The sequence below is a fragment of the Gymnoscopelus braueri genome (assembly GCF_963280865.1).
Source record: "Gymnoscopelus braueri genome assembly, chromosome: 4".
Classification (NCBI taxonomy): domain Eukaryota; kingdom Metazoa; phylum Chordata; class Actinopteri; order Myctophiformes; family Myctophidae; genus Gymnoscopelus; species Gymnoscopelus braueri.
The window spans coordinates 55,625,829-55,640,344 of record NC_137605.1 but is presented as its reverse complement, the minus strand read 5'-3'; the positions used below and the strand labels follow the sequence as shown (position 1 = coordinate 55,640,344).

General features: G+C 39.9%; 1 protein-coding gene across 1 annotated transcript; it reads left to right on the top strand.

Moving 5' to 3' along the window:
• Positions 1 to 398: 398 nt before the first annotated feature.
• On the top strand, positions 399 to 14,162 carry LOC308084772 (protein C1orf43 homolog). Its single transcript, XM_080427638.1, has 7 exons — positions 399 to 588; positions 4,341 to 4,442; positions 5,510 to 5,618; positions 8,115 to 8,168; positions 8,919 to 9,085; positions 10,895 to 10,953; positions 11,263 to 14,162. Exons 1-7 carry the CDS (start codon positions 523 to 525, stop codon positions 11,486 to 11,488), a joined length of 783 nt encoding a protein of 260 aa, XP_080283764.1. The 5' UTR covers positions 399 to 522; the 3' UTR covers positions 11,489 to 14,162.
• Positions 14,163 to 14,516: the final 354 nt, after the last annotated feature.

The following is a 14,516-nucleotide window of genomic DNA, read 5'->3' as shown; positions in this document are numbered from 1 at the left end:
AGACCCCGGGCCCCCATCTGAAAATATTTTATGCCAGGGACCCCCATACAAGATGTGTGTTGTTAAAATGTTTCGAAAATACCTATTTTCCCCCCAGATTATTCGTTTTTTTTTTGTTGAAACATTTAATGTTTTAATTAATTCAATGTAATATAATATATATATATATATATATATATATATATATATATATATATATATATATATATACACACACACACATTTTTTTTGGGCAAATAGCCAATTTCATATCGAGGTGCCCAGATGTCCCTAATGCTCACTTAAATAGTCTGTATCCAGTGTGCAAAAAAAATCTATATACGGGCGTAGCACAATTCAATAGGTGAACAGTTTAGGTGTAACGCAGCGACAGAAAAGTTGCAGTTTTTTTTCTCGATCGCAGCACTTTAGGATTTTTTTTTACTGCTTAAGCTATGTCATGATTATTATATAATAATTTATATTATGAGAGTTTGTTGAGTTATGAACAAATTATTATCATAATTGATAGGATAGTGTTTGATGATGAGGTCTGATGCTCCTCTGTCCAGTGTGAATGTGGTGCTGGTGATGGCATACGGCAGTCTGGTGAGTTATTATGGATTATTACATTGTTATTAATGGTTAAAGGCTAGCCATCGATCAAGACTATCATAGATGTATTTGATCGACTTTGACATGTGCATGTCTATGATATCTTGGCTAGCACCCCCCCAGAGTGTCCTTTTTCTCGAAACATGTACAAATGCAAAATATAAGATGCTTACCCAGTAGCCAAAGATGTTATCTCGGTATTCGGAATCTTTGTGCAATGTATTATACCGTGTTTTTCAATAGATGTGTTTTAATTCCGTCTGTGCCTGAACGCCATTTCTCCCCCTCGTTTACTTCCTGTTTACATTGAGTGTAATACCGGCTTTTACCTGATGCGCCCCGCCACTACCGCCCTTTGAGAAATAAAGGGAACTTCCGTCAGAATCCGAAACAGACGGGAATAAAACACATATTTATTGAAACATAGGGACTAATACTGTGAACACGCGTTCCGAATGTCGAGTTAACATCCGTGGCTACAGGGTCAGCACTTTATATGTTTTGTTTGTGCATGTATGGAGAAGTACGGGCTTTCCGCGCGGATGTCCAGTGACTATTAGGGGGGTACATACCAAGACTATAGACACGAAAGTAAAAGTCAAACTTGATAAAATACATTGATTGAATACTTTATTAACAGTTTGCAAGACAAGGCACGCTGGCACAGATTTATACAAAATAATCCTGACAGGATAAGCCAATAAGCTAGGGCTTGTTTCCATTAAGGTCCTGTGTATTCATTATTCAATTCATCTAGACATTTAAAGACAAAAAACAAGAATATACAATATGCACAAATTATCATATGAAAGAAAGATATGTAGCCTACAGTCGACCAGTGGTTCTCAAGCTTTTTCATGTCAAGGACCCCCAAAATGATAATGTATTTGGCTGCAGACCCCCATCTCAAATATTTGGTTCCAGGGACCCCCCAGAAGCAAAGATTTGAGTTACAGAGGTTTGCTTTAAAAATATATATATTCAAAGGTTTGCACAAATGTTCAACATTTTTCAAAAATAGCAGATCTACAAGCTCAGAGTCATAGCACGGCACTCTGTGCCGCACTATGAGCTGCTTGTAGATCTGCTGTTTTTGAATAGCCCAAAGTATAAAAGGTCAAAGTGGTTAAAATTATTGTGATGCTATATTAACACATTTTGCTGGGGAACCCCCTGGAACCCCCCCAAGGAACCCTGGGGGTCCCCGGACCCCACTTTAAGAACCAATGAAGTAAACAGTTGTGTGTGTGTGGGTGCTCTTTTAGAGCGGTTTTGAAGGAGGGTAAGGAGTCACTTTTGTATGCCTGTTGGTAGGGCATTCCACATCCTGGTGGCATAACAGTAGAACAAATTTGACCCCATTTTTGTGCCGAAACTGGGTTCAGAGTGAGACCAGTGGGGCTCCTTCTGGTGTTGTGCCTTGTGTGTGTCTTTTATGCTATTGAAGTAGTTTGACAGGTACATGGGTGTCTTTGTGGTGTAGTCAATACACTACACTGTAGTGTATCTTGTCCCCCCCCAGGGGTACCAGGGGGTCCCCAGCAAAATGAGTTAATATGGCGTCACAATCATTTTAATCACTTGAACCATAATTATTTTATACTTTGGCTTTGCAAAAATAGCAGATCTACAAGCTCATAGCCCGGCACAGAGTGCCACGCTATGAGCTTGTAGATCTGCAATTTTGTTTTATTGTGAAAATGTGTGCAAATCTTTGAATATATATATGTATGTATGTATATATATATATATATATATATATATATATATATCTATATCTCTCTTTTTTTTAAGCGAACATTTGTAACCCAAATCTTTGCTTCTGGGGGGTCCCTGGTACAAAATATTTTGAGTTGGGGGGTCTGCGGCCATATATATATCATTTTGGGGGTCCTTGACATGAAAACGTTTGAGAACCACACTGTTGTAGACCAGGCCCATTGCAAGTTGCTGTACTCTGTCCTCTTCCCTGAGCCATCCCACCCTAGCATAATGAGCAGGGGTTAGATGAGTTGTAGGTGTCAGGCAAAGTTTAACCAGTTTAATGCCTTTTGTGGTGCTATATGGTACCATGAGGTGCATGCATTGTTGGATTAGCCGTTGTAGGGCCCTTGGGGAGGGAACTGGGCCGCGAGGCCATCGACAATAATTTACTAAACTGAAATGTAGAGGTTATCAAATATCAATTGTGTGGGCCCCTCCTCTGTATTTACAGCAGTGGTTAGAAGTAGGCCTGTCACAATTATTACATGATCGCCTAATCATAATTATTTTTGAGATAATCAGTTATTCTTAATAACGTAATCATCATAATCATTTAAGTCTGAAAAATTGTTTAAGAATAAAGTATTAAATATGTATGTTATTTGTCATATCTGCTCCGTTTTTTATGAAGCCTAAAAGCCAAACAGAAATGTATTTTTGTATTCATAATGGTCCAACGTTCAACGACAGAAACACAAATTGTTAATAGCAATTAATCATCAAGTAAAATGTCATAATCATGACAGCCCTAGTTAGAATAATTTATGTCACTCTCATATGGTTACAAGCAGTGAAATGCTGGTACGGCATGTCCGCAAGACTGCACAAGTTAAGGTTATTATTATTACATGCAAATATATATATATATTTGCATGTAATATATGCACATACTGTTTAGGTTACTGACTGTAAATCCTGTATGATGAAATGTCTACAGGCGCTTTCTAGACCCACACAACCTTAAAGGGATAGTTCACCCCCAAAATGACTTTTTTTCCCTATCGATTTGTCACCCCATGGGGACTTGAATTTGTGGAAATTTTGTTTTATATTTAGTCAAATTATTGGCTTAGGAATGTGACAAAAACAATGGGGTGACTAAACGATAGATTTGTTTTGGGTGAACTATCCCTTTAACCGATTAAAACTGGGAAAGCATTTCTGTCATTTTAGATTTGAGCTAAAAAGCATTATTTTATATACTTTGGCTATTCAAAAATAGCAGATATACAAGCTCATAGCGAGTCACTTCATGCCGCGCTACGAGCTTGTAGATCTGCAAAAAAAAATGTAATTGTGAAAGATTAGGCAAATCTTGAGCAATATATTCTTTTAAAGCGACCATTTCTAACTCTATGCTTCTGGGGGGTCCCTGGAACAAAATATTTTGAGATAGGGGGGTTGGCGGTCAAATACTGTTGGGGGTCCTTGACATGAAGAAGTTTGGGCGCCACTGATATATATAGCAGCATATGTTTTTCAGAAAACTGTTAGTATACATTTGTAGAATCGGCCTCAGGTCTTAATGGGTTAAAACCGAGGGGCAGGAGGGGCCTTAAAAGAGGATTGGCCCAGGGGGTCCGCACTGGGGTTAATCTGTCCCTGCCCCACACACACTTCACAGCTTTCACTTTCACACTTTCACACTTTTTAAATATTGAAAATTTCTGATCTACAAGCTCACAACGTGTCGCATCGTGACACGTTGTGAGCTTGTAGATCTGCTATTTTAGCTACTTTATAAGACACAAAGTAGGGCATTAACTTATGCAAAAAAAGGTATGTTTACAAGGTTTTTGCCTGACAGCAACGATGTATATACATTTTTTTAAGTTTTATTTGCCTATTTTAAGTGTGTTTCAATTATTTTGTTAAGCATGAGTGTAACACAGCCTTTAAAAAAAAGTGCTTACTATTATTATTATTATATATTTCAGTGTAGTAAAAACATAAACATTGTGTGTCTCTTCTGGTCACTATAGGTGTTTGTTTTGCTGTTCATCTTTGTCAAACGTCAGATCATGAGGTTTGCTGTCAAGTCTCGCAGAGGACCTCACGTTCCCCTAGGACACAACGGACCCAAGGTAAAAATAATGACCCTATGTCCCATTAAAGGTAAAGAAATAACACACTATGTTCCCCTAGGACACAAATACCTTTAGTAGAACATATGGTAATAATATTTTACCGTTGTATGGTAAAAAGTAATAATTACCATATGTTCTACTAAAGGTAATAAATAACACCCTACATTCTACTAGGTAAGAAGGTAAAAAATACCCTATGCACCCAACATGCAGGGTAGGGCTGTCAGAACGTATTTCATGATTCGACTTTAATAATTATGACAACAGTGAAAGTTTTTATGTAACATTGTCCGTCTGTAATGTAGAGGAGCTCAGCTCTGCTTCTCTGTGCGACATGCAGTTAAGCTGTAGCTCCGCCTCAGCCGATCTGCAAGCCCACACCGCGTCGCTGATGCAACGCTGTGTGGGCTTGTAGGTCAGCTGTGTTCCCTGCGTGACACTGTTGTACACTGAAACAAAAACAGGCACTAGACAGGAATGCACAGACATAAAGCGGTGATAGGTCACAGACGAGAGAGAGCACCAATACACTCCTCTTATCAAAAAAACTGAAAATGAACCTAAATTAAAGTCATAACCCTTAACTAATATAGTTGGTTTCACTATTTTGTTTGGCCTGTTATTAGAGCACGTGGGTGTTTATTTTTGCACAACTATAAATTGTTTTATATAATTATATAATATATATTCAAATATTGAAATTCGAATGGGATTATAGAGGAGAACTGACAGGCCTAATGTAGGGACATGGTATTAATCTTTATAATGTTTATATTCCATCTTATTAAAATAGCTTCATATGATGGCCTGCTAATGGCACATTCTGTAATAAGACACATTTGAGGACAAACACTGTGTCCAATCCGGAGTGTCTTTTCGTGACACATTGTGAGCTTGCAGATTGGCTATTTTCAAATAGCTGATGTATATACAGTAGGGTTAAAGTGGTTACGTTTTGATGCCATATTACTCATTTAGCTGGGCACCCCCTCAAGGACCCTTGGGGGTCCCCGGACCCCATGTTGACAACCTGTGTGTGTGTGTGTGTGTGTGTGTGATCATAGGAGCTCAGACAGGAGATCGACTCCAAACTCACCAAGGTCCAAAGAATCAAGTTTGAACCCCGTCTGCTGTCACATGATGATGACAGACTGACATCTGGGCCACACACTGGTATGGACACACACACACACACACACACACACACACACACACACACACACACACACACACACACACAGGTTGGGATCCTTTAGGTTTAGGACTTTAACGATTCCGGTTCCTTAATGATTCCCTCTTAACGGTCCCATTCCTTAACGGTTCCCTTAAGCGATTCCTATAGGGGGGTTCCAAATGGAGCCTTACAGGTCTGTAACTCTGAGAGTGTACACATGGAACCAAATGGACCCTCACGGTTCCATTTGAACACTCAGAGTTTATGATGTTCACACACACAATTGGTGTGTGTGTGTGTGTGTGTGTGTGTGTGTGTGTGTGTGTGTGTGTGTGTGTGTGTGTGTGTGTGTGTGTGTGTGTGTGTGTGTGTGTGTGTGTGTGTGTGTGTGTGTGTGTGTGTGTGTGTGTGTGTGTGTGTGTGTGTGTGTGTGTGTGTGTGTGTGTGTGTGTGTGTAAAACAACTCACAGACCCAATTCCTCTCCAAGTAGGCATTAAAACAGGCTGCCCATGGAGTGCCATTAACTTTGTTCTTGCCATCAATGAGTGGATAAAGTGGTTGTGTGATTGTGCCCCACCGAATGTGTTTTCCCCAAACCCCGTCCAGGGTTATGCGGACGACGTACAGCTAGCATCTCGGGAAGAGAGTGTTATTAAGAATATGCTCTCTAGAACAGACGCTTTTCTAGACTGGTCCGGTTTTGAGGCAAAACACTCTAAGTGTGCTGTTCTTTACCAGAGACGTAGTGGCGGCAACCGCTGGTATAAATCTAAGACTGACAAGCGTCCTGAATTTACCATCAACTCAGAACCGATTAGTGTGTATGACCTACATAAGACATACAACTACTTAGGTCATAGATTTAGCATAGCTGGAGAATGGAAAGAACAGGTTTACTACATCACGACTGAGTTTACATCCAGGCTGAACCTGATTGATGCTTCACCGCTGCCACTGCTAATGAAGTTGGAGGCTATCAGGCAGGTTACCCTGTCCAGAATTCAACATCTCTTCTCCAACGTTCACCTAGCATGCAAAACACTTAGTGAACAAAACGACAAAATAGTTAATTTTGTTTGGACTTAACACCCACTCCACCAGAGACATTATTTTCCAGTCCAAACAGGGGGGTGGGTTTGGCGTCCCAAATGTGGAGTGGATATATTATGCCACAAGGCTGGCTCACCTGCTAAGCATGCTAAACAGTGATGACAAGACTGTCAGGGAACTTGCTAGATCTTCTCTGTTTCTAGGTATGAAACGGCGTAAAGTCTCCCTGGCAAGAGAGGGTGAGCCAAGTTTCCTGGGGTTCAAAAGAAAGCCCAACCTTGAAATGGACTCGCATGCTACTGGGTTCGGGGTGTCGTCAGATTGGCCTGACCTCAATGACCTCTGTGTGAGAACCGGAGTAGCCCTACACTTCGACCTGACTCAGACACTGTAGCAGTTTCTGAGGACATTATTACCAACTGTATGATCTCAGTAAGGGCTACTGTTATTGATAAAGAACATCATTTATCACCAGTTAATGCACGGAGGTACCTTGTAATGTTACAACAGCAGAACCAACAACAACCCTGGACTGGTTTAAAACTACAAGGAAAGCTAGCTTTCCTACTGCAGATCACACCGTCTCTCACACAATATTCAAAAAATGATGCAGTTGATGAGGATATAATCACCTTTACAGTCAGCCAGATTACAGGTCCTCCCAACCAGACTCAATCTTTCTCTGTGGTACCCTAATACGTTTCCTCCTCATTGTCTGCACCATGACCACACTCCAGTTACTGAAACTCTGTCACATATTCTGAACGGCTGCCATGTATATAAGGGAATGTACATTGCTAGGCATGACAGAATTGTTGACCTATTAGCTAAGGACATAACTTCATATGTTTCATCATCTGCCAAAATGTATAAGCACTCTTGTGTTTCAACTGCCATGTTCATGCACAATAATGAAAATTATGCCTTTTCAGATGTCACAGCTAATACACCAGATGTTGTTGTTGTTGATGAGGACAGTAGAGAAGTGACCATTTTGGAAGTGGCATGTACATTTGATCACAGCCTGGAAGAGGCATTCCTTACCAAGGTGCTTAAGTACCAACGTCTTAAGGATGCGATCATGCAGCTTGGTTACAAATGTAAACTGCTTGTGTTCATATTTGGAAGCCTCGGTAATGTCCATAAATCAGTTGTGAGAGGCCTGCAGATTGCAGGAATGCCCAAGCCAAAAGCTAATGCATTGGCAAAATTCTGTTCAATGTCTGTGATAATTGGCAGTCACCATATATGGAGGAGGCGATGCTTCCTGTAACCGTGATCTGTATTCTGAAATACTTGTCGTTGAGTTTTTTCCAAGTTTGTGCATCTACTATTGTTTGTGTTCAAGAATGTATTGTTAAAATGTGAACGCAAATAAAGATGTTAAATGTGTGTGTGTGTGTGTGTGTGTGTGTGTGTGTGTGTGTGTGTGTGTGTTTTGCAGGTTGCTATGACTACCTCTACAGGATGAGGGCGCTAGATGCCATTAGGGACACTGGTAAGCATGACTTCCTTCATGTTTGACATCCACTGCTTGTTAATATTCTTCCAGGGGCCCTTGAGGGGGTTCCAGGGTGTCCCTAGCTAAATGACTGATAGTTATGAACCAAATGGACCCTTACAGGTCTATAACTCTTAGAGTGTACACATAGAACCAAATGGATGACGATGAAAGACGGCTCCCGTCTTATGTCTTTATAAACTAAAGTTACTAAATAGTTTTACCCTACCAGCACTGACGTATGTCATATCCAGTTACACACTTACTCACAGTGGAGAGGAGAGGAGAGGGGAGGAGAGGGGAGTGGTGGTGAGGGCTCCATCCTGACCCATTGAAAGAGTTGCAACACCATCACATTACTTATGCATTCATCTTGTTTTTGTTCTATCCGAGCACGCATAAACAACTGTAAATTGGTCCCCCCCAAAAAAAATATTATGTGAATATTATCCGTTTACAACGTAAGTCTATGGGGGTATTGTACTCTCTCTCAACAGCTTTGGGGTCCGTCTACAGTATTTGTGGTACAGAACTACGTCCCTTGAGGTCAATTAACTTTTGCGCTTACCTGATCATCTCAGCATATTAAATAAAGTCGGGCATCAGGTTGATGTCAACAATGAAGCAAAGCAACGCTGATCAGAACGATAATTTACCAAAGACAAAGAGTCATGAAAACCACAATCTCTTGTGGCTTTTTCGTTTATTTTATGTGGTTAACATGTGGTTTGTTTTTCACTGGGTCAGATCTACCATTCCGGGAGTTGGGAGGCACACCCAGCGCCCTGACGGGGAAAAGGTTCCGTACGTGGCTCCTGGAGCTGAGGAACTCTCATCCTGTCATCCAGGACACTGCCAGCTCACTGATAGACACACTGCTGCACGGCTACGACAGCGCACGTCACGGCACCGAGGTATGAGTGATAACGTGTTTCATTTTGTCGACTAAAACCATGATGAAAAATGTTTGTCACTTACTTTTTTCACTGACGAAAACTCAATAAAAACTAAGCTATTATTTATATGTTTATTTGGACGGAACAGTGCATATTAATGAACACCACACATACAATGCTGTGTAAATACACCGGATTTAGCAAGAATGCTAATTTCCATCCGTAGTCCCCATACAGAAAACAAGCAACATTACAAAAAAGAGCTCATATAAACATTACTAAAAGGGTGCAAACAGAGAGGAAAGAGGAAAAGCAACTGTCAAAAAGGCATAGTTTTGACATGAAATACAAGACACTCAAGAAAACTAGAAAAACCTACATTTTAGCCTATTTAAAATGTTAGATTGTCCATGATCCATCCTTTTAGTTGGACCTTAAAAGATGTAAAGGATGGACACTCTCTTATGTTAGTGGGTAGATTGTTCCAAATGGTGCTTCCTTTAACTGAAAAGGAATTTTGTGCAAAGGCTGTGCATCTAGACTGCACCTCACAATCCCCTCTGGTGACGGCCCAATTTGCTGTGTGTCTACAACTGGTGTCACAGACACACTGCTGTTAGGCTACGACAGTGCACCTGTGCATCTGTGGGGTTTATAAATATTGAACCAATGAAAAGTATTAACAAGAGGCTTGTGACTAAATAATAACTACATTGGATCCATTGGAACACATGGTTCTTTCTTCCCATTTCCTGAAAAGTAACAGTTTTGGGCATTAAGGTTACCACCCGACAGCAACGATATTTATTATACATGCATGCATATTGTCAACCTTTGTATGTTTTTGTATGCCCTATCTTATAGCATAATATGACAGTGTCGCACAAAATCTGCAAGAATAGCAGTTGTACACGCTCACAACATATGACATTTTTTTTTTTAAATGTTGGCCTATAATGACATGCCCCAAAATAGGGATGCCAGGTTTAAAGTAGTTAAATCTGTATGTGGGTTTTATAAATATTGAACAAATTAAAAGAGCTTGTGTCTAAATAATAACTTCAATTTATTGAGTTATTGTTACTGTCTCTTATCAGCTTCTATACAGCACATCATTTCACTTGGTCTGCACTCACAGCACGGTGTATTCATGCCTTTTGAGTTCATACTCTGCTATACAACAGTGTCACTTGCCACCAAGAAGTGATTTCCAAGCTCACAACATGAGAGATAGTATAAAATGTATTGTTCAGATGCTGAGGTTGATGTTTCAAGTGTCTCCTTCAGTCTCCAGAACATGTGCTTATTTGCTTAACCCATTGGTTCTCAGAGTGGGGTCCGGGGACCCCCTGGGGTCCTTGAGGGGATCCCCAGCTAAATTGCTGAGTTAGGATCCAAATGGACCCTTACAGGTCTGTAACTCTGAGAGTGTACAAATGGAACCAAATGGACCCTTACAGGTCTGTAACTCTGAGAGGGTACAAATGGAACCAAATGGACCCATGTGTACACTCTCAGAGTTATGGGGGTCCGTGGCTCAATGCATACCAAACTAATATGTCACAGGGACTTACCCCCCAATCCAACCCTTGATGCCGAGTGCCAAGCAGGGAGGCATTGGGTCCCATTTTTAGAGTCTTTGGTATGACCTGGCAGGGGAATCGAATCTCCGACCTCCAAATCTCAGGGTGGACACTATAACCACTATAAGACCACTGAGCTGGTTAAAAAAATAAAAAGAAAACGTTTGAGAACCAGTAGCTTAACCAGCCCCTGATTTGACCCCTACTTGTGTGTGTGTGTGTGTGTGTGTGCGTGTGTCTTTAGGTTTTTGGTGAAGCAGAATTTGTGAAGTATCAGGAAGCTCTCACTGAACTAGCCTCTGTGTAAGTCATTCATGTTGTATTTACCTTACCATGTTGTAAAAATAATAAAATAAAATAATATTTGTTAAATGCAGAAGAGTAGGGTATTGCTAGAGATAAATTAAGCCTATGAATTCTTAGAGAGACATTTTGGTACATAGCTGAATTGTCTGTTCATACAGAAGAGGCATTACTTGAAATAAACACATAAAGCACCTTTTGAGTTAAACGTAATTATTTTCAGAGGTCGGGCAGAGTGTCCTCTATTTTGAGATTCAGAATATTATCACCGTATGCTACACGCTATCTTATCTTATCTGTGTCCTCTAGGGTTAAATCTCAGAGCAGTATGTCCTTGGTGGACCAGCATCACCAGTCTGCCGCCAAAGACCTGTCCATGACGCCTGAGGCCCCGCCCTTCCCCTCGTGCTCCTCCCCCTCCCACACCAGCAACCAATCAGCTTCCTCCACACAGCAACGTGCCAAGAGACCTAAACACTTCCTGGAGCTGAAGAACTTCAAAGACAAGTACAACACTCTGGAGAGCACCTTCTGAAAGACACGCCCCCACCGCCATCACATGACACAAAGACACGCCCCCACCACTATCATCACATGACAAAAACTAGTTGGGATATGGAAATGTGAGGTTTCTGCTACCACAGTTTAAAGTGCCTACAGATTGCATATAGTTGGTTATACATACATAGGTATGTATATAGTAGGGATGTGATCAATTTCATTGATGGTTACACGATAATTTCATAAATGTCTTGTTGACTTGTTGAAGTATAAACCTCCCAGAGAAATCGAAATCCGTTATTATATATGCACAGCAGCCATATTGGAAAGAAATCGGGCTTCTTCCTTACTTCATTCACAGGTGTTACCAATTATACTAATTAACACATTGAGTGCCAGAATTTTATAATGACAGATTACGTTCGGTGCCAGAAATCTCACCGTTGAGCTGCGCAGCGCTGTTTAAGCTCTAGACTCCAAGACGAGCAATCCATTTGAAACAAAGCATGCGTGCATTTTGCACGATGGTCCTGGCTAACGCCTGGAACGATAACATCTCTCACGCGAGTAACAATGGCGGAGCTATCGTGCATACAAAATGAGTCGTTTTCCCCAGCGTAAAAAGTTTAGGAGTTATAGGGGTTTTAGAGAAGGAGATAGAACGGAAGCGGATGGGGAGCCATGTTTTTTGGCACGGTGATCCATCTGTCCCTTCCTCCTCAGAATCACCATGCTCTAGCCCCTCCCTTGTGGTTCTCAAACTGTAATTTCAAGGACCCCCATACCTCTTGAGAGTATACAAATGGAACCAAATGGACCCTTACAGGTCCATTTGGTTCCATGTGTACACTCTCAGAGTTACACACCCGTAAGGGTGCCATGAGGAACCATGAGGGTCCTTGGACCACACTTTGAGACCCACTGGTGTAGCAGAGTGTTTCCAGTGAGCCAACATGCACAATATCAGCACCCTGACCTCTGTTTGACCAGAATAGAACAGAGCCTTCATTAGTATCATTGGTAACACCTGTAAAGGAAGTAAGGAAGAGGCCCAATTTATTTCCAATATGGCTGCAGTGCATAGAGCCTATTTGGGGTCCTTGGATATGAGCAAGTTTGAGAGAACCCGCTTCCCATTGATTATCATGCTTATTACACGGCTACTTAATAAATAAATTAATAAATTGACACAAGTAACAACAACGTGGATAAATTAACTGATATCAGAGTAGCTCTATGACATCAAAAGCACAGTGCTCTGAGATGGGAGAAGATTCTCAGAGCGTATTTCAGAACCCACCCATACTCACAATTCTGTTCCCTTGGACCTTTTACATATTCAGTTAGGAAAATAGAGACCGCACACTGGAATATGCTCCAAAAGTAATGGGTTTATTACCACCAAAATGGTGACGCTTTGTTTCCTCATTCCGTCAGAAGAGCCAACCGGCTCGAAACGTCACTTTTTTGGTGGTTGGAGCATATTCCATTGTGCAGTCTATATTTTTCTACTGGTGTTCACTTCTGCCCTGCACTTTTCTCTTTCTTTTTTTTTATTGTTTGGATGTGCGTGCTCTTCTATTTGTTACATATTCAGTTCAGGCCTACGTGAAGAACACTTTCATCTTTTAAGACAGATTTATACTTGTGTCGTGCGCCGAAAATACCCGCTCCACATGCTCACAGCGTGTCACATCTGCAGCACGTTGTGAGCTTGTAGATTGGCTGTTTTCGGTGCACAACACAGCCGTGCGACGGAGTATAAATTAGGCCTTTATGCTTATGAAGTGTTTAATATTTAATGATGTGGAAAAGGATGAACAACGTTAGTGTGTAGTGTTAATTTGACAGAACATACTGTAAGCAGAGATATTATGCAATGGCACAAGACAATCACAGTTTACTGCACAAGCGAGTGTACAGACATGATAGAGCTGTATTTATACTAGGGATGCAAGCAGATTTAATTGATTTAATCGGTTATAAAATCGATAATCAATAAAATAATCGATTGTTCCCCTAAAATAGGTTAGCTTAGCAGTTAGGTTAGCAGATCCACAAGTTTGTACAAGCATGTAGATTGGCTATTTTTAAAATTTTTGTTCCAACACCGTAACAATGTAAATAGGGATTAAGAATAATCGATTTAGTCGATTTGAAAAATAAATAAATGTATATACATACATATATATATATATATATAGTATATATATTTTTTCGTGTTGATTCGTTTATAAAAAAGACAACGTGCTTCTCAGCAGTATTAATTTTGTCGACAAACTATGACGAAAAATGTTCGTCGACTCGACTACTTGGCTATTTTTGGTAGCTGATCTACAAGTGAGGCATTATGAAGCCATCAAGGCCTGCCAAAATGTTCTTTAGTCGACTAAGTCAACTGTAGATTTAGTTAAATGATGATATTTAGTCAAACATAAAGTTAAACATTTCAGATGACTTAAATATGACTAAATCAGAATAGAATTTTATTCTAAAGGCTATGACTAAAACTAAATCAAAATGTGTTTTGTTTCATGTATCTTAAAAGTTTACTTGAAGTATACTAAAAGTAAATGTGAAAAGTATGTTGCATTAAAGCTACTGATAGTTAGCTGATCAGGTGTGAATTTGGGAGAGCAGACACAGAGGAAACTGGTGTTGGGATTATGTTCCCAGTCTTTTCTCTCATCTCACAGGAGAGAAGTCCATGGTCAAAAATATATATATAATATATATATATATATATATATATATATATATATATATATATATATATATATTATTATTATTTTTTTTTATCAAGTTTTAAAAACAAACTAAATATGTTTTATTGGATAAGCACTTGATACATTGTTTTTTGTATTGTCCCTGTCAAATAAACATAGTTTATAATTAATTTTTTTAATAATAATAATAATAATAATAATCGAATATATTCGAATATCTGCCAATTTTTAAGACCAATATTCGAATATCATTTCTGAGGAATGTTACCAGCCCTAATAGTGCGGGACTCTTTTTCGACCAATCACAACACGCGTTTAAACACATTCGTAAAGTCT

What these genes read in the sequence shown, in the direction of transcription:
- LOC308084772 (XM_080427638.1), top strand. Translation starts at nt 523, where the DNA reads ATGATGAGGTCTGATGCTCCTCTGTCCAGTGTGAATGTGGTGCTGGTG. An exon ending in TAGGACACAACGGACCCAAG is followed by an intron (nt 4,443 to 5,509) that starts GTAAAAATAATG and finishes GTGTGATCATAG; the next exon opens with GAGCTCAGACAGGAGATCGA. An exon ending in GCGCACGTCACGGCACCGAG is followed by an intron (nt 9,086 to 10,894) that starts GTATGAGTGATA and finishes GTGTGTCTTTAG; the next exon opens with GTTTTTGGTGAAGCAGAATT.